At 32.1% G+C, this 26,039-nt stretch overlaps 1 protein-coding gene across 3 annotated transcripts in view; it reads right to left on the bottom strand.

Moving 5' to 3' along the window:
* LOC135125006 (serine proteinase stubble) overlaps positions 1-26,039 on the bottom strand; it is a 137,023-nt gene that overhangs the window by 25,762 nt on the left and 85,222 nt on the right. For 2 of the 3 annotated variants that reach the window (XM_064050272.1, XM_064050273.1), the window contains 2 exons: positions 12,019-12,295; positions 4,875-5,288 (listed from right to left, as the gene is read on the bottom strand). In XM_064050272.1, the coding sequence (XP_063906342.1) occupies positions 4,875-5,288; positions 12,019-12,295 (691 nt within the window). Of the gene's footprint in view, positions 1-4,874; positions 5,289-12,018; positions 12,296-12,547; positions 12,571-26,039 lie in introns of those variants that run through there. The other variant, XM_064050274.1, reaches the window with a different exon arrangement.

The raw sequence follows: 26,039 nt of genomic DNA, 5'->3' as shown, positions 1-26,039 counted from the left end.
AAAAATGCCAAGGAATCCAAAACATTATTGAAATTCAAAAAGTCCAGGAAAACTCGAAAAATTCAAAAATTCAAGAAATGCAGGAAACCCGGGAATCTTAAGAAATCCAATAATCCAAAAAATCGAAATATACAAAAAAAAATCCGAATTGTCCAAAAAAATCTGAGAAATGCAAAAAACCCAAGAACCTCAGGAAATCCAAATAGTAAAAACTAAAAAGTTCAAAATCTAGAAATTCCAAAAATTCCAAGAAATCCAAGAAATCCACAAAAATTAGAAAAATAAAAAAAATTCAAGAAATGCCAGAAACCCAGGAACCTTAAGAAATCCAATAATCCAAAAATTCGAAATATCCAAAAAAATTTAAAAAAATCTCGATAGTCCAAAAAAAATCTGAGAAATACAAAAAATCCAAATATTTCCAAGAAACTAAAAAGTTCAAAAAATCCAAACAATTGAACAAATCCAGGAAATCCAGAATGTCCAAAAAATCTAGAAAATCCAAATATTCCAAGAAATCCAAAAAATTAATGAAATCCAAAAAATCCACGAAAATTCGAAAAATTCAAAAAATCCAAGAAACGCAAGAAACCCAGGAACCTTGAGAAATCCAATAATCCAAAAATCGAAATATCCAAAAAATAAAAAAAATCCAAATAGTCGAAAAAAAATTTGAGAAATGCAAAAATTTCAAATATTTCCTAGAAACTAAAAAGTTCAAAAAATCCAAACAATTGAACAAATCCAAGAAGTCCAGAATGTCCAAAAAATCTAAAAATTCCAAAAATTCTAAGAAATCAAAAAAATTAATGAAATCCAAAAAATTCAAAAAAATTCGAAAAATACAAAAAATCCAAGAATTGCAAGAAACCCAGGAACCTTAAGAAATCCAATAATCCAAAAAATCGAAATATCCAAAAAATAAAAAAAATCCGAACAGTCGAAAAAAAAATTGAGACATGCAAAAAACTAAGACCGTCAGGAAATCCAGATAGTTCAAAGAAACTAAAAAGGTAAAAAAATCCAGAAAGTCCAAAATGTCCAAAAAATTTAGAAATTTCAAAAAGTCCAAGAAATCCAAAAATCCACAAAAATTCGAAAAATTAAGAAAATCTAAGAAATGCCAGAAACCCAGCAACTTTAAGAAATCCAATAATTGGAAAAATCGAAATATCCAAAAAAATAAAAAAAAATCTCGATAGTTCAAAAAAAATCTAAGAAATGCAAAAAATCCAAATATTTCCAAGAAACTAAAAAGTTCAAAAAATCCAAACAATTGAACAAATCCAGGAAGTCCAGAACGTCCAAAAAATTTAAGAAATCAAAAAAATTAATGAAACCCAAAAAATTAAAAAAAAATCGAAAAATACAAAAAATAAAAAAAAATCCGAATCGTCCAAAAAAAATCTGAGAAATGCAAAAAACCCAAGAACCTAAGGAAATCCAAATAGTAAAAACTAAAACGTTCAAAAAATCCAGAATGTACAAAAAGTCCAAAAAATCTAGAAAATCCAAATATTCCAAGAAATCCAAAAAATTTACTGAAATCCAAAAAATCCACGAAAATTCGAAAAATTCAAAAAATCCAAGAAATGCCAGAAACCCGGAACCTTAACAAATCCAATAATCCAAAAAATCGAAATACCCAAAAAATAAAAAAAAATCCAAATAGTCGAAAAAAAAATTTGAGAAATGCAAAAAACTAAGACCCTCAGGAAATCCAGATAGTTCAAAGAAACTAAAAAGGTAAAAAAATCCAAAAAGTCCGAATTGTCCAAAAAATCTAGAAATTCTTACAATCCAAGAAATGCCAGAAGCCCAGGAACTTTAAGAAATCCAATAATCCAAAAAATCCAAATATCCAAAAAAATAAAAAAAAATCTAGACAGTCCAAAAAAATCTGAGAAATGCAAAAAATCCAAATATTTCCAAGAAACTAAAAAGTTCAAAAAATCCAAACAATTGAACAAATCCAGGAAGTCCAGAATGTTCAAAAAATCTAAAAAATCCAAAAATTCTAAGAAATCAAAAAAATTAATGAAATCCAAAAATTCAAAAAAATTCGAAAAATACAAAAAATCCAAGAAATGCAAGAAACCCAGCAACCTTAAGAAATCCAATAATCCAAAAAATCGAAATATCCAAAAAAATAAAAAAAAAATCCGGAGAGTCCGAAAAAAATCTGAAAAATGTAAAAAATCCAAATAGTTCAAAGAAACTAAAAAGTTAAAAAAATCCAAACAATTGAAAAAAACCAGGAAGTCCAAAAAATCTAAAAAATCCAAAAATTCCAAGAAATTCAAAAAATTAATGAAATTCAAAAAATCCACAAAAATTCGAAAAATACAAAAAATCCAAGAAATGCAAGAAACCCAGGAACCTTAAGAAATCCAATAATCCAATAATCCAGAAAATCGAAATATCCAAATAATAATAAAAAATCCGAATAGTCGAAAAAAAAATTGAGAAATGCAAAAAAACACCCAAGAATCTTACGAAATCCAAATAGTAAAAACAAGAAAGTTCAAAAAATCCAGGAAGCCTAAAAAGTCCAAAGAATCTAGAAAATCCAAAAATTCCAAGAAATCCAAACAATTAATGAAATTAAAAAATTCCACGAAAATTCGAAAAATTAAAAAATCCAACAAATGCCAAACAATCCAAAAAATCGAAATTTCCAAAAAAACGAAATATCCAAAATATTAAAAAAATTCCGAATGTTCCAAAAACTGACAAGAAATATTCGGCTACAAAAGATAATAAAAAGACCTAAGAAACGGGACAAAAAGTCCACAAAAATACTCGGCTACAAAAAAAAATGACAAAAAAAAGGACCAAAAAATTATAAAAAATGTGAAAACAAAGGACAAAAAACAAAAAAAATGGGACTAAGAGAAAGCGGTTAAAAGGTGAAAGAAACATCACAAAAAAACGAGAGAAAAAAGAGAAAAAAAAGGTGACAAAACCAGATGAAAAGAACGCTATAGAGAAAAGTTACCAAAAAAAAATTAAAAAACCCACAAAAAAATGTGAAACCATGAAATTAAAAATCCATACAAATTTAAAAAAGTCTACACTAGTCCAAAAATATTCCATAAAAAAAACACAAAAATTTACAAAAAAAAAATGAAAACAGGACATAAAGTCAATAACACAAAATGAGAAAGACATCACAACAAAAAGTGATAAAAAAACAACGAGTTTACAAAAAAGCCAATAAAAAAAATTGTAGAAACAGTGGACATAAAGATCTATAAAAAAATCAGAAAAATAAGGCCAACAGAAAAATGACTAATAAAAGGGGACTAAAAATTGCGAATAAAAAGCGGAAGTCAGAAAATGCAAAAGAAAAGGTCACAAAAAAAGAGAACAAAAAACCCTAAAATAAACCAACAAATAATTAAAAAACAGCTTCACAAAAAGAAGACAAAAAAATCAACAAAAAAATGTAACTATAAAAAGTAACAAAAAAAAGAGAAAAAAGAACAAAAATTCACAAAAATGTCCAACAAAAAAAGCCACTAGAAAAAGTAGTAAAAAAAACAATAACGAGCTGAAAAAAAATGCCAAAGCAATCACAAAAAAGAACATAAAAAAACAAAAAGTCGCCAAAAAAGACAGCAAAAGATGCGAAAATAGAAAAAAAAATCCTAAAAATAATACCGACGCAAAAGAGCCAAAAACACGACAAATAAAGAAGACAAAAAACGCTACAAAAAAGGGAGACAAATAAAAAATTCGGTAAAAATGATAAGAAAATGTTGGCTACAAAAGTGACAAAAAAATCATTAAAAAACAAAAGAAACGAGTCAAAAAAGTCCACGAAAAGTGACAAAAATGCAAAAAATGCAATAAACAAGGATAAAAAGTTCACAAAAAATTTGAAAAGAGAGGAAAAAATATCCATTAAAAGAAAAATCACTAGAGAAAGTAATCAAAAGGAGGAAGTCATAACAGGCGAATGAAAAAAATTGAGAAAACGCTACAAAAAAGGAGACAAATAAAAAATTCAAAAAAAATAAGACGACTAGAAAATGACAAAAAAAGGTGACTACAAAAGTGACAAAAAAAGTAAATTAAAAAAAACAAACATGACTGAAAAAGTAATTAAAAGAATGAACTTAAAAAAAATGAATGAAAAATTAATAAAGCTTCAAAAAGTCCACAAAAACTACAAAAAAAAGAAGGTGAAAAAACCTCAACAAAAAAAATGAGGGAACTAAATAGTGACAAAAAAGAAGATTAAAAATAGACAAAAACGTAAGATAAAAAAACATCAAAAAAAAGATGAATACAAAAAGCTGCAGAAACCGCCAAAAGAATCACAAAAAGAGAATAAAAAGTCGACAAAAAAACGCAACAAAATCCAGAAATCTGTCTGGCCACCTCGTGAGCTGGCGCACCAGCTTGCTGAAGCCACATTTATGCAAAAATAATTTCACCCAAAACTATTTTTTTTTTTCAAAACGCTGCTTCCAGTCAAATATGGAAACAAAAATATTTACATATAAAGCTTCAAAACAAACAGATACCTAAAAACACCTCAAGTAGCGTATTAATTATTATTAAAAACAATTTAAAATGTTCTGTGAGTGCTCTACTGAAAAAAACGTGTTAATTAAATGCACACTTTGAAATAACATTTCCTTCCGTCCAGAAAGAACACCAACGAATAAAATTTAACGATTCCGTCAGTTATGTATACATATTTTGAATTTTATCAAAAAAATAAATAATTAATCACAAACTTCGAGCTGCAAAGGATAAAATTGCGTTGAAAAAAAAGTCGTAAACTCTGGCGGATATCGAAAAAGCATTAAAATTTAAAATCAATCCTGCAACGCCAAAAATGCAAACAAAGCCCCTGCACATACTTTTTCGTCGTCGGTTTCGTCGTCGTCCCCTTGCTCCCGAACTTCGTAGTATTCTGTATCGGCTTCTTCGTAGGTTTAGGCTTCGGCTTAAAACTACTAGGTTTCGCTTTCACCCTCGTCACGAACCCCGGCTCCGTCGTGAACTGCCACTGCGGTTTGGGGTCCGGCTGCAGCGAATTCTGGTTATTCGACGTGATGAAGCCCGGCTCCGTCGTGTGCTGCCACCCAGGTTTCGTGTACACTCCGATCGCTATACTGTTGGCTCCAGAGAGGGCGTCGGTGTGTCTAGGCGGCTGAGTGGGATTCCTGCTGGGCGAGTTGGGTCTTATGTTCATAGATGCCACTACGGTGTGCGCTGGGGGCGGCGTAACCGGGCGGAATTGGGTTTTTGTTGACTGACTTAGGTGCGAATGACTGGAACGAAATGCGTAAGTGTGAAAATGAACCGATAATTGGCTGGGGAAACGAAGAGGAGGAAGGGATTCAGGTCACGTGGGAGGTGGTAATGAATTGTAGCTTTGTGGATAATGGGAGTGTTTGGGTTTGGAATTAATGGGAGATAGTTGAAGATCGATACGTTGGGGTTTTAAGGGTGCCGTCTGGAGGCAAAATATCTGCCTGGTCAAAGTTAGAATAAAACGACCCGGGAGATGCTGCCTCCTGTTAGTGAATTGCTAAAATGTGAATAAATGCAGCACCGATCCGTAGAATTCTACGTTTTACGGTACGGAAAAGTTTTAGTACACAAGCCTCAGTGCCTGTCTAGCCATAATAATTGCAAACAAAACCCGGGTACCTGAATTTACCCTTGACCGTTCAAAACCGGAAAGATGTAAAACTCACTGATTCATTTTCCTATTTTGGCTACAGTTACTTCTTTCCAGTTATTTATTTTTTTTCCGTACTTAAATTGTTTTCGGTAAATATATTAAATATATGTAAATATTAAAGTACCTCCTACTGTCGGGGAATCATTTGTAGATATGTGATTTATTCCTATCAAGGATGTGTTGTTTGTCTGAATTACAGGAACATTATGTAAAGCAAAAATTGGTCGCGCCAAGGTACTATTTACGAACGGGAGGGATTTTCCTACTATCTGCACTGTCGGACATGCCCATTCATTACAAATAGAATATTTTTGGCGGAAAATTTTTCTTAAACTTAATAATGTATAAGAGTTTGGTTTTGTTATTTACTTTATCGTTTGCAACAAAACAATAGTAATAAAAATAAAAATATATTTACCAAGTAAATAACAATAAATTGTTAAAATTATTAGCCGCAATCGTTTGAAAATGAATAATAACGTGTCCTTGAAGCTATTAGCCACATAGCAAAATTTTTTACTTTCTTCAACGCAAATCATTAGTACGTTGTATGCAAGTAATTCTAAGCATTCAACGGTGGTTTTTTATGTAAGTACTAAAATATTCACGTTAATTATTTTGGCGGCTAACTGCATGGCAGAAGGCAGTTTATTTAAAAATTTGACTTTGCTTAAACTGTTTGTTAGTATATCGTTTTCTAAGGATTTAAATAATTAATTTTAAATTTTTAATAGAAGCAGCTGCTATTTTTTATGCATATTAACTTTGACTTGCACTTTTAATTTTACGTATATCATATGCTTGCGCATCGTAAACCTCATTTTTTTGTATAAGGTGTAAATATTTTTTGTTCACTACATATTTGTCATACTGTTTCGGAAAGATTTTATTTTAAATTTTAGGCTTGAACAACAGCTTGAACGTAATTTTAAATTCGGAAAAAAATTGTTACTCAAATGGAGTCGAAAGCGTGTACAATCGCATGCAAATGTTTTGAGCCTATGGGCGGATCGTTTTTGCCTGCCCTCACCGAAGAAGGCAGTCCAAATCCTTCAAGGGCAGAATTTGTAGGTAGGCTCAAACTACAACGAAATTTACATTTTACTCTATAAAATTTTATTGACAAAAACGGGACGGACAGTAGTTACATTTGGTAAGAAATATTTATGGCTCACGCCAGTTCTCTCGAATTTGTCGGAGAAGATTTAGCAGGTAGTTGTTCCCATAAAATAATGGTCATAACATCTTTCGACCAATTGTTCCGTATAAAAAATTTCATCACTTTTTCAAATAAAATACTTTTAAATGTTCATAATAAATAAATAAAAAAAAACATATTGTCGTTCAGTGACATGTAACTGGCATAATAATAAAAAAGTGCCATTTTTGTTAACTGAAATTATTAAATTTCTCTAATCATCCCCACCAATAATGCGATGACGTCACTTCAAATTTATGCATAGTAAATGGGTTTTAGATTGTATACAGTAACATAGTCCTACACATGTAGTTTATGACTCCGTGTTGAATTTTTATCCGAAACGTCCAGATTTTTGGAAAAAAAATCAAAATTATAAAACAATATTTTGCAATTTAATTTTGAATTTGCAAAATCGAATACTTTGAAATCTTGCAGATGTTTTAAAGTCATGATAAACATGATACATTTTTTATTAAAATATATTTGCTTATCCCCTCTAAAAAATTTATGACGTCACCTCAAAATTTTGCAGAATAAATCCTATCTTAAATGTATAAAATATGATGAGTTTTTATACTTGTGATTTATCACTGCATTAATATTTTTTTAGATTTGGTTATACAGGGTGTCTCAAAAAAGTTAATGACTGAGTCAATTTGTTTTATTGAAGAAATCAAGAATAGCAAAACTGAATACATACTTTGAAATATTGTAGATGTTTTAAAGTTTTTGTAAGCATGGTAACTTTTTCGAAAATTTGATTAATCAAATATGCGGCAAATCGAAAATCGGAAAAACTGAAATTCACTAATGCAAAAAACAGAAAATCCAAAAATACAAATCGTAAATATCGAAAATCTAAAAATGGATAACCAAAAAATCGAAAATTCAATTAATCAAATACCGAGGTCGATCGAAAAGTGGAAATTCACAAACCTCAAAAATCGAAAAATCGAAAATAGAAAAACGGAAAAACCAAAAAATCGAAAAATCGAAAATAGAAAAACGGAAAAACCAAAAAATCGAAAAGTCAAAAATTTGTAATACTGAAAATTAAAAAAATCAAAAACAAAAATTAACAAAAATCGGAAATTAAAATAATCAAAATATATAAAGTATAAAAAATTGCAAGGCCTAAAAACTGAAACGAACAGAAAAATCGAAAAAGCAAAAAATTGGAAAAACAAAAATTCGAAAAATCTAAAATCGCAAAAGTGGAAAATCGAAAATCTGAATAAAGAAACTTGGAAATTCTGAAAATTGGAAAATCGAAAACCAAAAAATCGGAAAGAAACAAAATTGAAGTCCAAAAGGTGAGAATGGAAAAATTGAAAACCGAAAATTCTAAAAATCGACAATGGAAAAATTGAAAATCGCAAAATTTAAATTGAAAAATTGAACATTGAAAAATCGATGAATTGAAAAATCGAAAATTCGACTACTCAAATTTCTAAAAATCGAAAAATCATAAAATCGAAATATCCAAAATTCTAATGGTCGAAAGTCTGAAAACTGAAACTCGAAAATTCTGAAAAGCGGAAAATAGAATATCGAAAAATTTAAAAGAAAGAAAATTGAAGTCTAAAAACCGAAGAATGGAAAATTTAAAAATCAAAAATACGAAAAATCAAAACCGAAAGGTTCAAAGATTTAAAAAGGAAAATCGAAAAATCAAAAATCTGAAAATTGAAACTCGAAAATTCGGAAAATCGAAAAGTAAAAAAATTGAAGTCTAAAAGCTGAAGAATGGAAAACTAAACAATCGAAAATTCGAAAATCAAATATCGAAAAATCGAAAAGCCGAAAAATCGAAAATTTGATGAATCAGATATGCGAAAAACAGAAAATCTGAAAATACAAAGCTGAAAAATCGAAAATCTAAAAATGGAAAAACCGAAAATCGAAAATTCAATGAATATAATACGTAGGTCGATCGAAAAACCGGAAATTCACAAATCTGAAAAATCGGAAATTTGCAAGATTGAAAAACCGAAAATTGAAAAATCAAAAAACCGAAAAATGGAAAATTCAAAAATCGAAAAATAGGAAAACAGAAAATTCGAAAATTCATAATATTGAAAACTCTAAAAGTCGACAATTCAAAAATCGAAAAGTAAACAAATTTCAAAGCCTAAAAAGTGACGAACAGAAAAATCGAAAACTCGTAAAATCATAAAGTGGAAAATCGAAAATCGAAAAATTAAAAAATCGGAAATCGAAAAATGAAAAAAAAACGAAAATTCAAAAATCGAATATACCGAAACTAAAATAATAGAAAAGTGGAAAAGTAAAAATTGCAAAGTCTAAAACTGACGAACAGAAAAATCGAAAAATTGAAAAAAATCGAAAAATATCTAAAAATGGAAAAATCGAAATGCTCAAAAATCGAAAATTCGATTAATCAATATTCTCAAAATCGAAAAAACGGACACAAATCCACAAATCTGAAAACTCGAAAATCGAAATATCGAGACTCGAAAAATTAAAAAACCGAAAAATTGAAAAATCCCAAATCGAAAAATGAAAAACCAAAAATTCAAAAATCAAACTATCGGAAAGTAAAATAATCGAAAAATGAAAAAATAAAACAAATCGCAGAACCATAAAAACTGAAACAAACAGAAAAATCGAAAAACCACAAAATCGGAAAAACGAAAATCGAAAAATCGTAAAATCAGAAAATGGAAAATCGAATACTCGAAAATTGAAAAATTGAAGGTCGAAAAATAAAAAAACCGAAAAATCGAAAAATTTAATGATTAATGGAAAATCGAAGAATTAAAAACGTAAAATCGAAAATTCAAAAATCAAAAAAATCGGAAAGTAAAATATAATCGAAAAACGCAAAAAAGTTGCAGCAAAGTCTAAAAACTGACCAACCGAAAAATCAACAAATCGAAAAACGGAAAAACCGAAAACTCGAAAATTCAAAATACCGCAGATTTGAAAAATCAGAAAATGGGAAAGTAAAAAAATCGAAAAGTTGATAGAAAAATGGAAACTGAAAAATCTAATTAGATGAAACGGTTGGTCGAAAAAACGAAAAATCGAAAATCGAAGTGATCTTTTTTTGAGACAGCCTGTATAAGTAAATCTAAAAAATATTACTGCAATGATAAATCACAGGTACTGACTCATCATATCAAATTTTGCCATGACGTCATGCATTTTTTGGCGAAGCTAAGCAAACACATTTTGATCGTGGCTTTGAAAGTATTCTTCGACTTTCGTTCCATTTCAAAATTTACTTTTTGTATATTTCAGTGGTCACAACGAGTCCACTAACTACGCTGAAGTATGCAAAGATTAAATTTGTCACCGAAAAGATGTCGGTCGAAGAACGTTCGGTGCGGTGTTACACCTCGACCCAAGAGAGACAGCAGTCAAGGATAACAAATCGAACGGATAAAATAAAGCGTCAACCATGATTGATAAACTTTAAACCAAAATTATGAAGTTTATAAACTGAACATTTTTTTTTTGTTTTTTGAAATGTAGTACACTTCAAAAAATGTCCGTGACTTAATTTAATGTGAATTTTATACCTATGGTTGGCACAATTAGACCTAATACTAGTGTGATTTTGAGCATATTCTCGATTTTATTAGAGCAGAATAGGTTTTTTTTTCTAATTTTATAAGTTACGGAAACTAATAGCACATCACAGATATTGCAAAAAAAATTGGGCTCAGGTTCCAACTAATTGACAAGATTTCAATTAAAACCCAAAAACCCAAAAAATATAAATGGAATGGTAAATCACAAGTATAGACTCATCATATTCTGAACATATTAGATAGGGTATTTATAAAATTAAAACTAATTCAGAGTACGAATTTGGTCAACACGTAAATTTCGTTTAGTTTGAGCCTACCTACAAATTCTGCCCTTGGACGATTTGTACCGCCTCCTTCGGTGACGACCGGCAAAAATGATCCGCCCATAGGCTCAAAACATTTGCTTGCGATTGTACAAGGGATAATTTCAGTCCGCAATACCAGTCCCACTTCCGGTGACAAACAAAAGTTGTTAAATTTATTGTAGGTGGTTGTTTACATCTGGCTGGTAGAAATGGTAGAGTGCTATGAATGTAATTGTTTGAAATGCACGTAAAGTACCTTTTTTCGGCAAAACTCAGTTTTGGAACAGTTGCCAATGTTGCTAGTGTCCTACAGAAGATAATATGCTTTTCTACCTGCCATCAATTCATCTCTTTTTAATCATACCTATATCGGCGTAGGTTGATTATGATTACAAAACTTTGACATGGTTTTACTTCTTTCATCTTCACCAACAACTCAATGACGTTTCAGAGTATATATAATAAAACACGTTTCAATTTTATTTTTTCATACAGGATAAAAAATAATTAATATAAAACAGATTTATATGTGCCTCAGCTGCGGAGGATTGTAAATACCTTTTGATCTCTTAAATTAAACATACTTAATAACTAACTTTTAACGTATCCATCTTTTTTACTGTTTTAGTAATGCGATATCAAAATTTTATTCCGATAAATCGCTGAGTAAAAACAGCTCCCCCTGGTGGACAAGGTCCACATTAAATTAAGTCTGCAACCAAACCAGAATCTAAGTAAACCTGTATTCTGCTACGGCATCATAGCTCGTTTAATGGCGATTTCTCGTTTCAACAGATTCTGTCTTTTCGAGAGTTATTTACCTCAGTCGTGAATTTTTTAGGATTATAAATGGTATCAAAAGAAAGCTGACACTTTTCCCCAAGGACCTCCTATCTCAGAATGCAAATCACTTCAGCACTTCTTCAAAAAACGCATCAATGTACCGGTTAAATCTGGTGTAAAAATTGGTCAACTTTATAATTTTTTTTGTAAAAACTGCGGACTAGATATGAATATAAATATGGAGGTCCCCTGGACTCAAGTTTGTTAATTCGAAATATAATTTTTAGCGAGCCTTAATAATAATTATTAGGGTAAAAATATGAGGCGCCATTGTTTTTAGCTTAAAGGTGTCAAGGCAATCTTACAAGTGCACCCAACCCGATCCATAAATTTCTTCGGTATTAAAATCATGTCCCAATGTTATCTCGTCTACCATAAATCGTGGGTGGCAGGTAGATCGCGGCTTACCTTGTCGGCCTAGGCCTGTTGGTTGGTCTACTATGACTAATTGGCTTGTTAGTGGTATGACTATGATGACTAGGAGCTGTGTAGAGCACGGCCGGTTGGTCGTGTTGCAAAGGCACAACGTTGTTGTCGGTAGCATTATGAGCACAGCAGGAACCGAACATGAAAGTGTCTACGCACATGCCGATGTGGTAACCTTCTGATTTGATGCACTCGTAGACAAACATGCACGTGCCCTCTTGGCCGTCCACCCAGCAAGGCTTTGGGCTGATCTGGTACGCTGAAACAAAGTTAAAACACCATCAACATCTCTCCTTCATTACCGCAAGCCAACAATTTATTTTAATTTAATGGCCAATGTTGTAACTTTTAATAATCAGTAATCACACTGCACTCGGGTCGCGCCAACTTTCCACAATGGCGAAATTTCTCGTCAACCGACACAGAAATGAATTATTTTGACGGATAATTTTCATGTGGCTTTTGTATGCAACGCACGTAACACTCGTTGAAAAGCTCGTTTGAAATCCACCTGTTGTTAAAGTTGGAATAACAGCTCGGTCGTGCTCATTGAACTGGACAATCCTAGCTCCATTCCTGTACTAATTTATACACTTCGACTGCCGCAATTATTTAATCAATTTGTTATTGTCCATGAGGAGGATAATTCGAACAGGCAGCGATGGAGATGAATTGTGCTGCGAAATAGAGCTGTAATGGTTCGAATTATGCAAGGTGATAATATCGATCGACAAGGCGGAGTTGCACTAGCTTGTTAGAAATAAAAAATTATTCCTAATAGAAAGTAATACAACTGGATAACAATCAATGGTAAATAATAATCGTTTATAGCGAGAAAATGGAGGAAACCAAGATAAACATAGAAAGGAAACAAAAGAAAAATGAATCGAAAAAAGGGAGAGAAAAGAGGATCAAAAGAGAAAGCAAATAACAAAGAAGGGAAAATATTGTGGCAGATAATAGAAGAAATGGGAAATTTTGAATAGAAAACACGGAAGGAGATGAAGAAGGAGAATGAACGTACGGAAGTAATTCGAAGTAAAAGAACGTATGTAGTGAGAGAAGAAACAAAACGGGAGAAAATGAGAGTGTAAGTGGGTAAAAGGGCGGTTGGATTTGAAGCGAAGTTTAGTGAAAGAGGTGATCGTAAAATATTGCAAGAAGGTTGGAACGAAATAAGAAAGGAAGGGGGGAAAACATGTTTGGAACGAAAGAGACAAGCATTATGAAGGAAAGGGATATGCATGTGAAGAAATAGAAAGAATGAGAGAAATGGGAAGAAGTATGAAAGAAGAACTGAGTGTAAGAAATAAGGATCGAGAATATCGGAGTCTAGATATAATGCAGAGTATAGAAAAATAGTAAAGGATGAAGTACCAAAGTACACAAAGAGAGAGAGAGTATAAAGGAGAAAAGAATGATGGCGAGATTTAGATGTAGAAATGAAAAGAAAGAGAATAATTTTTAGATGGATGAAACTGACAGAATGAGTAGGATATGTTGGAGACAGGGAGAAACAATAAAGCATATGCTGGAAGAATGTGAAGGATTGAGAGAATCGGCGGAAAGTAAGTAAGAAGTGCTAAACGAGGATGGAAGAGGACTGGGCAAGCACAAAGAATACAACAATTATTATTATATAAAACTCGAATATTTACTTTATTTTTTTTATTGATTTATTTGTATTATATAGATTAAGTTAATTTGTACACCTACTGAGAATTTTATTAAGACTGTAAGGCAAATAATAAATTAATACTACTATATTAACTTTTTTGAGCCACCTGTATAAGCAAATCTAAAAAAATACGAATGCAATGATAAATTACAAGTAAAAACTCATCATATTTTGTACATTTCGGGTAGATTTAGGAAGTTAACTAGTTACTTTGCAATTTAACACCTTTAAATTTCACAAGTTTTTACGAGATTAATAGAGAGAAAATCAGTTTTATCTTAACAAATACTAGGCCCGCCCACCCGCCCCCTCTTGTGCTATAGGATATGTGATTTGCCAAAATCAGTCTTATCTTACCAAGTACTAGCCCCGCCCACCCACCCTCGATTTTGTCAGAAGATATGTGATTTGCCAAAATCAGTCCTATCTTACCAAGTACTAGCCCCTCCCACCCGCCCTCGATTTTTTCAGAAGGTATGTGATTTGCCAAGATCAGTCCTATCTTACCAGGTACTAGCCCCGCCCACCCGCCCTTTATTTTCTCAGAAGCTAGTACTCGCTAGTACTTGCTAAGATAAGTCTTATTTTGGAAAATGACATATCCTTTGAGAAAAATAAAGGGCGGGTGGGCGGGGCTAGTTCCTGGTAAGATAAGACTGACTTTGGCACTTTTCACATTTTCGACCATTTTTCAACTCGAAGTTATTTTAGGCTTCGTTTCTTCGAAAATTCGTACCATTTTTCCAAAATTACTAATTGAAATATTACAATTTTTACAATTTCTTCAAAATAGCTCGCTAAAAAAATGTTGGGAGATAAAATAAAAAAATTATTATTAATTTTTATGTCACAAAAAATTTCGCATCCTAGATTCTATTATTGATAAAAATGCTAGCATTGCTGCTTGTATTACTGCCGAATATGGTGTTTAGTGTATTTCTAGTATTATCTTTAATAGTCTACAAACTAAAATTTTGTTTTTTCTTCTGACATGCCCAATTTAATAACTTTTTCACTTTCTTTTTTTTTTCTTTTTTTTTCTTTTTTTTTACTTTCCCTATAAAATGGGCAATCCCGTTGGGAAAGTTGTGTTTAATAATAATAATAATTATTATTATTAGCTTCCACTCCCACTCGACAAAGGAACATAATTAGCCCCGCCCACCCACCCTGTCCCTTTTTCATTGATTGATTTTATTAGATCTGAATGAAATGAATGATCATATACTGAACAGAAACAAAATTAGTCGTTAGAATGAGAAGAGGGGGGAGGGTGGGTGGCACTAGGACTTGCTAAGATACGACTGATCTTGGCAAATGACATACCCTCAAAAAAAATAGAGGGTGGGTGGGCGGGGCTAGTATTTGATAAGATAAGACTGATTTTGGCACTTTTCACATTTTCGACCATTTTTCAACTCGAAGTCATTTTCGGCCCGTTTCTTCGAAAATTCGTACCATTTTTCCAAAATTACTAATTAAAATATTGCAATTTTACATTTTCTTCAAAATAGCTCGCTAAAAAAAATTTGTAGATAAAAAAAGAAAATTATTATTAATTTTTGTTTCACAAAATTTTTTTTTACTTTTTTCGCATCCTAGATTCTATTATTAGCTTCCACTCCCACTCGACAGAGAAACATAATTAGCCCCACCCACCCACCCCGTCTCTTTTTCATGGATTGATTTTATTCGATCTGAATGAAATGAATGATCATATACTGAACAGAAATAAAATTAGTCGTTAGAATGAGAAGAGGGTGAGGGGTGGGTGGCACTAGGACTTGCTAAGATAAGACTGATTTTGGCAAATGACATACCCTCAAAAAAAATAGAGGGTGGGTGGGCGGGGCTAGTATTTGATAAGATAAAACTGATTTTAGCACTTTTCACATTTTCGATCATTTTTCAACTCGAAGTCATTTTCGGTTTCGTTTCTTCGAAAATTCGTACCATTTTTCGAAAATTACTAATTGAAATATTGCAATTTTTACAGTTTTTTCAAAATAGCTAGCTAAAAAAGATTTTGTAGATAAAAAAAGAAAATTATTATTAATTTTTGTTTCACAAACATTTTTTTTACTTATTTCACATCCTAGATTCTATCATTAGTTTCCACTCCCACTCGACAAAGGAACATATTTAGCCCCGCCCACCCACCCTGTCCCTTTTTTATTGATTGACTTTATTCGATCTAAATAAAATGAATGATCTTATACTGAACAAAAATTAAATTAGTCGTTAGAATGAGAAGAGGGGGGAGGGTGGGTGACAGTAGGACTTGCTAAGATAAAACTGTTTTTGGCAAATGACACATCCCCTAAGAAAATAGGGGGTGGGTGGGCGGGGCTAGTACTTGATAAGATAATACTGATTTTGGCACTTTTCACATTTTCGACCACTTTTCAACTCGAAGCCATTTTCGGCTTCGTTTCTTTGAAAATTCATACCATTTTTCCAAAATTACTAATTGAATTATTGCAAATTTTACAATTTCTTCAAAAATAACTTGCTAAAAAAATTTTGGAGATAAAATAAGAAAATTATTATTAATTTTTGTCACTAAATTTTTTTTTTTTAATTTTTTCGCATGATAGATTTTATTATTAGCTTCCACTCCCACTCGACAAAGGAACATAATTATCCCCGCCCACCCACCCTGTCTCTTTTTCATTGATTGATTTTATTCGATCTGAATAAAATAATTGATCATATACTGAACAGAAATAAAATTAGTCGTTAGAATGAGAAGAGGGGGGAGGGTAGGTGACACCAGGACTTGGCAAGATAAGACTGATTTTGGCAAATGACATACCTTCCAAGAAAAAAGAGGGTGGGTGGGTGGGGCTAGTATTTGATAAGATAAGACTGATTTTGGTAAATGACATCTTCCAAGAAAAAGAAAAGGGTGGGTGGGCGGGGCTAAAACTTGCTATGATAGAACTGAACAACATTAAAAGTAGTCACTGGAACGAAGAAGGGGTGGATGGGCGGGGCTACTGCTTACTTATAACCCTACAAAAAAGCTAAATATAGCCCAGCCCAACTCCTTTCTCCATTTCACTAACTTATTTTATTTAGCGTAAAATGCAAAGTGAAAAATAACGGTATTGTAGTCCTAACATTTTCTGGGAAAATGGGGTGAGCCGTTTCTGATTAAATCAATAAAATAAATTGACTCATTCATTAATTTTTTTGAGCCACCTATATAACCAAATCTAAAAAATATGAATGCAATGATAAATCACAAGTAAAAACACGTCACATTTTGCACATTTCATCTAGATTTAGGAATTCAACTCGTTACAATGGAAATTTGCAATTTAACACCTTTAAATTACACAAGTTTTTACGAGATTAATAGGGGCAAAATCAGTTTTATCTTAACAAATACTAGGCCCGCCCACCCGCCCCCTCTTTTCCCATAGGATATGTGATTTGCCAAAATCAGTCATATCTTACCAAGAACTAGCCCCGCCCACCCGCCCTCGATTTTTTCAGAAGACATGTCATTTGCCAAAATCAGTCTTATCTTACCAGGTACTAGCCCCGCCCACCCGCCCTCGATTTTGTCAGAAGATATGTCATTTGTCAAGATCAGTCGTATCTTACCAGGGGCTAGCCCCGGCCACCCGCCCTTTATTTTCTCAGAAGGTAGTACTCGCTAGTACTTGCTAAGATAAGACTGATTTTGGCAAATGACATATCCCCTGAGAAAATAGGGGGTGGGTGGGCGGGGCTAGTATTTGATAAGATAAGACTGATTTTGGCACTTTTCACATTTTCGACCATTTTTCAACTCGAAGTCATTTTCGGTTTCGTTTCTTCGAAAATTCGTACCATTTTTCCAAATTACTAAATGAAATATTGCAATTTTTAAATTTCTTCAAAATAGCTCGCTAAAAAAAATTTGAAGATAAAATAAGAAAATTATTAATTTTTGTTTCACAAATTTTTTTTTACTTTTTTTGCATCGTAGATTCTATTATTAGCTTCCACTCCCACTCGACAAAGGAACATAATTAGCCCCGCCCACCCACCCTGTCTGTTTTTGGTTGATTGATTTTATTCGATCTGAATGAAATCATATACTGAACAGAAATAAAATTAGTCGTTAGAATGAGAAGAGGGGGGAGGGTGGGTGGCACTAGAACTTGCTAAGATAACACTGATTTTTGCCAATGACATACCCTCAAAAAAAATAGAGGGTGGGCGGGCGGGGCTAGTATTTGATAAGATAAGACTGATTTTGGCACTTCATATTTTCGACCATTTTTCAAGTTGAAGTCATTTGCGGCTTCGTTTCTTCGAAAATTCGTACCATTTTTCCAAAATTACTAATTGAAATATTGCAATTTTTACAGTTTCTTCAAAATAGCTCGCTAAAAAAATTTTTGGTGATAAAAAAGAAAATTATTATTGATTTTCGATTCACAAAATTTTTTTTTTACTTTTTTCGCATCCTAGATTCTATTATTAGCTTCCACTCCCACTCGACAAAGGAACATAATTAGCCCCGCCCACCCACCCTGTCTCTTTTTCATTGATCGATTTTATTCGATATAAATGAAATGAATGATCATGTACTGAACAGAAATAAAATTAGTCATTAGAATGAGAAGAGGGGGGAAGGTGGGTGGCACTAAGACTTGCTAAGATAAGACTGATTTTGGCAAATGATACATCCTCAAAAAAATAGAGGGTTGGTGGGCGGGGGTAGTGTTTGATAAGATAAGACTGATCTTGGTTAATGACATCTTCTAAGAAAAAGAAAAGGGTGGGTGGGCGGGGCTAAAATTTGCTAAGATAGATCTGAACAATATTAAAAGTGGTCACTGGAACGAAGAAGGGGTGGATGGGCGGGGCTAACGCTTACTTATAAACCTACAAAAAAGCTAAATTTAGCCCAGCCCAACTCCTTTTTCTATTTCACTAACTTATTTTATTTAGCATAAAATGGAAATTGAAAAATAATAGTATTGTATTCCCAAAATTTTCTGGGAAAATGGAGTGAACCGTTCCTGATTAAATCAAAAAAATTAAATGACCGTCCCCTACTTTTTCAGAAGATATGAATATTAACTATGTATTAAAAATAAATCACAAGTATAGACTCATCATATATTGCACATTTAAGATAGGAAATATTCAGCAATATTTTGAGGTGACGTCATAAATTTTTTAGGGGGGATGAGCAAGTACATTTTGATCAAAAAATTACCATGCTTATGATAACTTTAAAGCGTCTCCAAAATTTCAGAGAATTGTTCCACATTATCAATGTTATTTATGAAACCCCGATTAATAGCCAAAAGTTTTTTAAAGTTGAAGAAGCTTTTGAAGCAATTTGTGTGTAAAACCTGCAGCCGCATTTTCTTTTACGACAATGTTAAGAATCTCATTTAGTGTTTTAATAGCTAATCGGCGTCCCACAGAGCAGACGATTTATACCCACACACAAAAAAAATGCCCGTTTGTCGCTATATCATAAATACCTGTCTGATCCGTTTACGTCGCAATAATCCATCCAAGTCTCACATAATTATGCAAATGTGTGCACCGCAAGCACACCGAAGAATACTAATGGAATTGCAACGTATCATTTTTCAGCGCGTTAAATGGACCGTAAAAATATTTCAGATGAGGGTCAAATATGACTCGAATCCGTCAATTTAAACAACGAAATTACAGAAAATTTCCTGCGGAAAGTGGCACACACGCCGATGTGATAAATTCCGCTGTAAGTCGATTCCGATTACAAAAAATTCAACAATCAAGTGGAAACGCAAATGGACCACTTTCAGACGCGATTGATCACTTAAGGGGAAGTAAATTGTGATGGCTAGCTTTCAACGTGAGCGTATTAATGCTCATTGAAATCGCGCGGTTATTGAAGAAAAATGTTAGCAAAAATGCGAGTTTGTTAAAGTGAGGACTTAAGTTCTGCTAATTAAAACGTGGTGACCTGTCACCTCGACTAGCACGAAGTCGCCGCATAATGGCTTAATAAATTTTAGCTAAAAAGTTCTATTAAAAACAGTCGCGTGATGTATCTCCAATAACGTTTTTTGCCTGTGTTAATAAAAATTCCAACTTGACGAGAACTCATGGGAACAAATTACATAAGCGGAGAGCGGCGTATGCACCGTACCAGAATGCTAGAAAAACATCTTCCGTTACTGAGAGTGCGCCTATAATTTTAATGAAGTGCAAACAAAAATAAAACAATAATAATAATAATTAGAGAGCGGATTTATAAGCACAACACTTTCAATAAAAAAGTTTTATTTTAAGCAAAAAAGCATTAAAAACATAATCATATTACAAATCAAAGAACACTTCTTAGAACTTTGGATAAAACATTATTACAATAATCCTAGACTTTATATTTTACACACGTATTTCAGTTTTCTTTAAAACAATTTATAATTGTAATATGTTCCAAGTTGTCCACTGTAAAATTTTTTCGCCGATCATTTAAAATGTGTTTAAAATTGGAGATTGTGCGTTCAACATCCACACTCGTTGTTGGCGCAAATTTGAATTTTGCAACTAATGTTGAATCTAACTCCAAAATTTTCCACATTCTGGCCTTGTAAAACACGAGCAACGTCGGAAAGAACACCGAAATTTGCATTTTTATTTAACACTTCGTCAAGTTTTTGAGATACTCTAGTACCAATATCACCCCTTACTGCGTTTGCTTGTTGTTTAAATTCTTTCACTAAGTTTATGGCATCTACCAACAACATTTTGGGTTTTTCTAACTTTTCTGTTACCTCACATACGAATTGATAATTGCTTCTTAGAAAAGCTAGATCTTGTCGCAAATCTTTGTTTTTCAAAATATTTATGCAATCTTTAATCGATTGAGAAGAATCTTCGCTAAACTCCGTAACTACTTCCTCAAATTCTTTGATATATTTGTCATAATACAATCAGCCCCGTAGCTAGAAAACTTATTCAGGGGGGGCAAGTTTGTCGGCAGAGGGGGCTTCATGTAAATATTTATATTTTAATAATACACTCAGATAACTACTTTATTTTTTCTGAGTTTTTATATTTGAAAGAACATTAAAATAATTGGAAACGTCGATTTTTTACGCTAAATTTTCGTAAAAACTTGTCGAAGTCCAAAAAATTAGTACGGTACTTGGTTAAAATGCTGGTTAAACAGAGAATGTAGATTCACAAACAGCTGTACTGCATCCAAAAATTTGTGTAGTGACCATATAGGTAACATCCAATTTGTTTGAGTTTATTTTTTTGCATGTTTAGTACATGTTTTAAAAATCCGACTTCGAAACCAAATATTTCGAAAATTTTGGTACGGAACCATGAACTCGTCATGTTTTTTTAAACTCGTCGAGATGTGTATTTCAGAATTTTTTGTCAACTTTAACAAAAGCTCAATTTTTGGAAACCCATATAAAATTTTTGACTTTTCCCAAGCATTTTCGAAAATTACCAAAAGAATTCCTTTGTTCATCTCGATTTCTTCCAAAAATCGTTTTGGATTCAATTTTTTTGAAAATTCTTACATTTTTTGCAGAATCGACGGAAGAAATATAGCAATTTTTGAGAAACTGTGTCAAATTTTTGACTTTTTTTTAAGCACGTTCGAGATTACCAAAAGGGATTCCTTTATTGATTTCGATCTCCAGATGTTGTTTTTGGTTGTTTTTTCGAAAATGCGTACAATTTTTCCACAATCGCCAAAAGAAATATGGTAATTTTTGAGAAATTTTGAAAATTCGAGCTCGAAACCGAGTATTTCGAAAATTTTGATCCGGAACCATGAACCTGTCATGTTTTTTTTAGCTCGTCCAAATCTATATTTCAGAATTTTTTGTCAACTTTTACGAAAGTTCAATTTTTGAAAACCCATATAAAATTTTTGACTTTTCCCAAGCATTTTCAAAAATTATCAAAAGAGACTCCTTTGTTCATCTCGATTTCCAAAAATCGTTTTGGATTCAATTTTTTTGAAAATTCTTACAATTTTTCCAGAATCGACGGAAGAAATATGGCAATTTTTGAGAACCTGTATCAAATTTTTGACTTTTTTTTAAGCACGTTCGAGATTACCAAAAGGGATTCCTTTATTGATTTCGATCTCCAGATGTTGTTTTTGGTTATTTTTTCGAAAATTCGTACAATTTTTCCACAATCGCCAAAAGAAATATGGTAATTTTTGAGAAATTTTGAAAATTCGAGCTCGAAACCGAGTATTTCGAAAATTTTGATCCGGAACCATGAACCTGTCATGTTTTTTTTAGCTCGTCCAAATCTATATTTCAGAATTTTTTGTCAACTTTTACGAAAGTTCAATTTTTGAAAACCCATATAAAATTTTTGACTTTTCCCAAGCATTTTCAAAAATTATCAAAAGAGACTCCTTTGTTCATCTCGATTTCCAAAAATCGTTTTGGATTCAATTTTTTTGAAAATTCTTACAATTTTTCCAGAATCAACGGAAGAAATATGGCAATTTTTGAGAACCTGTATCAAATTTTTGACTTTTTTTTAAGCACGTTCGAGATTACCAAAAGGGATTCCTTTATTGATTTCGATCTCCAGATGTTGTTTTTGGTTATTTTTTCGAAAATTCGTACAATTTTTCCACAATCGCCAAAAGAAATATGGTAATTTTTGAGAAATTTTGAAAATTCGAGCTCGAAACCGAGTATTTCGAAAATTTTGATCCGGAACCATGAACCTGTCATGTTTTTTTAAGCTCGTCCAAATCTATATTTCAGAATTTTTTGTCAACTTTTACGAAAGTTCAATTTTTGAAAACCCATATAAAATTTTTGACTTTTCCCAAGCATTTTTAAAAATTATCAAAAGAGACTCCTTTGTTCATCTCGATTTCCAAAAATCGTTTTGGATTCAATTTTTTTGAAAATTCTTACAATTTTTCCAGAATCGACGGAAGAAATATGGCAATTTTTGAAAACCTGTATCAAATTTTTGACTTTTTTCAAGCACGTTCGAGATTACCAAAAGGGATTCCTTTATTGATTTCGATCTCCAGATGTTGTTTTTGGTTTTATTTGGTTGAAAAGTCGTAAAATTTTTCAGCAATCGCCAAACGAAATGTAATTTTTGAACTTTGAAACCGAATGCTTCGAAAATCTTGATCTGGGACCATCTAGACCTTGTGTTTTTTGCTTGAGCTCGTCGAGATCAACATTTCAGATTTTTTTGTGGATTTTTAGTCAACTTCAACAAAAGCTAAATTTTTGAAAATCTATAAAATGTTTATGACTTTTCCCAACCGTTTTCGAAAATTAGCAAAAGGGATCTCTTTATCGATTTCGATCTCCAAATGTTGTTTTTGGTTTTATTTTCTCGAAAATTTGTACAATTTTTCCAAAGCCGCCAAAAGAAATGTAATTTTTGAGAAATTTTGAAATGTCGACTTTGAAACCGAATTTTTCGAAAATCTTGGTCTGGGACCATCAAGACCTTATGTTTTTGGATTAAGCTCATCGAGATCTACATCTCGGAATTTTTTGTTGATTTTTTGTTAACTTCAACAAAAGTTCAATTTTTGAAAATCCATATACATTTTTTGACTTTTCCCAAGCGTCTTCGAAAATTAGCAAAAGGGATCTCTTTATTGATTTCGATCTACAGATGTTATTTTTGGTTTTATTTTTTTGATATTTCGTCGAATTTTTCCACAATCGCATAAAGAAATAACTTTTTTTTAAGTCACTTTTGAGATTTTTTAGAAATTTTAGGTAGAACCCAATATTTCGTAAATTTTGCTCCGGGAGCATGAACATGTTTTTCGATTAAGCTCATCGAGATCTATATTTCAGAATTTTTTGTCAACTCTAACAAAAGCTCAATTTTTGAAAACTAAATAAATTTTGACTTTTCTTAGCATTTCCAAAAATTACCAAAAGTCATTCTTTTATTTATTTCAATCTTCAGATGTTGTTTTTGGTTTTATTTGATCGAAAATTTGTAAAATTTTTCTAGAATCGTCAAAAGAAATAGGAGTATAATTTTTGAGAAATTTTAAAAATTCGACTTGGAAACCGAATAGCAGCAAGACCTTATGTTTTTTTACTAAACTCGTCGAGATCTACATCTCAGAATTTTTTGTAGATTTTCAGCCAATTCCAACAAAAGCTCAATTTTTGAAAATCTATAAAAATTTGACTTTTCCCACGCATTTTCGAAAACTAGCAGAAGGGATCTTTTTATTGATTTCGATCTCCAAATGTTTTTTTTTTTGGTTTTATTTTTTCGAAAATTCGTACAATTTTTCCAGAGCGGCCAAAAGAAATGTAATTTTTCAGAAATTTTGAAATGTCGACTTTGGAACCGAATTTTTGAAAAATCTTGGTTTGGGACCATCAAGACCTTATGTTTTTTGATTAAGCTCATCGAGATCTACATCTCAGAATTTTTTGTCTATTTTTTGTCCATTTCAATAAAAGCTCAATAGTAGGCTATGGAATAAAATGTGACATGTTCATTTTTTTATACGGTCAACATCAACGGTAAGGTGATATTGCCAAATAATATACCCTGTACGAAAATAAAGGTGGGGCGTGTGGGGCCAGTCAATATGCTTCGGCAATCGGCATTATATTGAAATTTTATTACTAATTTGAAATTTATAATGTATAAGTCTTCCAGGGAGGGCAACCACAACTGCTAGGGGGGGCTCAGCCCCCTCTTGCCCCCCCCGTAGCTACGGGGCTGAATACAATATGGCTTGTAACCATGTTCCCCACCTCGTTATAATCGGCTCTGGGGGCAATTGTATGTTTGGAAATTTTTCCTTAAAATGTTGCACTCTTAGTGGGGCTTTAACAAAAATCTTTTTACCATTTGCCACTAATTTATTAACAGTAGGAAACTGCAAACGTATTCCTTCAGGCACTCTGTTTAAACCGTGGCCAATGCAAGTAGAGTGAATTAAATTGGGGTACAATATTTTTAGATTATTCCCTGCTTTCAACATATAACGAGCTGCATCCGAGATCATCAATAAAATTTTATTTGGCAAAAATAGTGACGTAAGACTGTCATTTACAAATCTGGTAATCGTATTGCCATTTGTTTTATCTAACATTTTCAAACTTACTACATACCTTCGACTAGGGAAATTTTCATTTAAGATTCCAACAATTAAACTTGCCACGTATCTTCCACAACTATCAGTTGTTTCATCGACAGCGAACCATAAATAATTATCTCCAATGCGATGTTTAATTTCGTTATAAACTTGCTGAAACACTGGGCCTACATAATTTTTTCGGAGAGTACTTTCAACCGGAATATGTCGATTGCAGTGTTTTTCAAGGAATTCTTCAAGAGGGCCTTTCTCCAATTTTTTTAAAAGTATATTGGACTGGATCATCATTTTACATAAATCGAAATTAAACTGAAACTGCTCATCTTTTGTGGAAGTAGATGCAACAGATTCATGTATGGTCTGCTGTTTAATTTTAGAAACTTCAAACATTTTCTTCCTTTCTACATGAAGAGTCGTTCTGACATGTTGCGTCACGTTATATTTTTTATCACTTTGAATCTAAAACAACGTACATATACAGGATTAACAAAGGAAAAAAGGTAAAAAAAAATTAGTGGGCTTACGGTTTTCACACAAGCTCTGCAGAATATTTTGTTGTTTTCTAATTTTAATTCTGGAAAATCCCTTATCTACTCATCCGGCGTCGATTTTACTTTCGGCATTCTTTTAAAATATTAGTAATATTACCAAAAAGAACTCAACATGTAACAAGGGAGAACCACGTTTAACACTGTACTACGACAGATGCGATAGACTGATGGTTGCGAAATAAACGGTTCATTTACTTAAAAGTTTCCATTAGAAAAATTTTAAGGTAGGTAGTTGGGTACAATAATCCTTTTTTCTAGAAAATCTTCAACGGTCTTGCCGCAAAATGCCGAAAAAGAACATCTGGTTTAAAGCTTTAATTCATTATCAACGGAAGTAAGGATTTAAAGTCATAAAATCTATGGAGTATTTTTCCAATCCTATAATAAAATTTTATTACCCAAACGACCGGAACCTATTCACAGAAAGGGTCTTGAGTAGGTGTACTTCAATGGTCAAGTCCAGGTAAAATGCATACGATACGATACGCCTAACTAACAAGTATTTGTCATCCCGACAAGGCCGGCATTTGAACAAAATATGCATTAAAACTCATATTCGTCGAAAAAAGCATTAAATAACCATATAAGTTTTAATATGCATAAAAAATTGAAAAAAAAACAAATAAGCATAAAAAAATGTGTCGAATGACTCCAAATTTTATCATAGTTACAG

The sequence above is a fragment of the Zophobas morio genome, unplaced genomic scaffold (assembly GCF_036711695.1).
Source record: "Zophobas morio isolate AGI-343-1 ecotype UQ-CSIRO unplaced genomic scaffold, CSIRO_AGI_Zmor_V1 ptg000008l, whole genome shotgun sequence".
In the NCBI taxonomy this organism is placed as follows: Eukaryota; Metazoa; Arthropoda; class Insecta; order Coleoptera; family Tenebrionidae; genus Zophobas; species Zophobas morio.
This window is presented reverse-complemented; position numbering and strand designations above follow the sequence as displayed.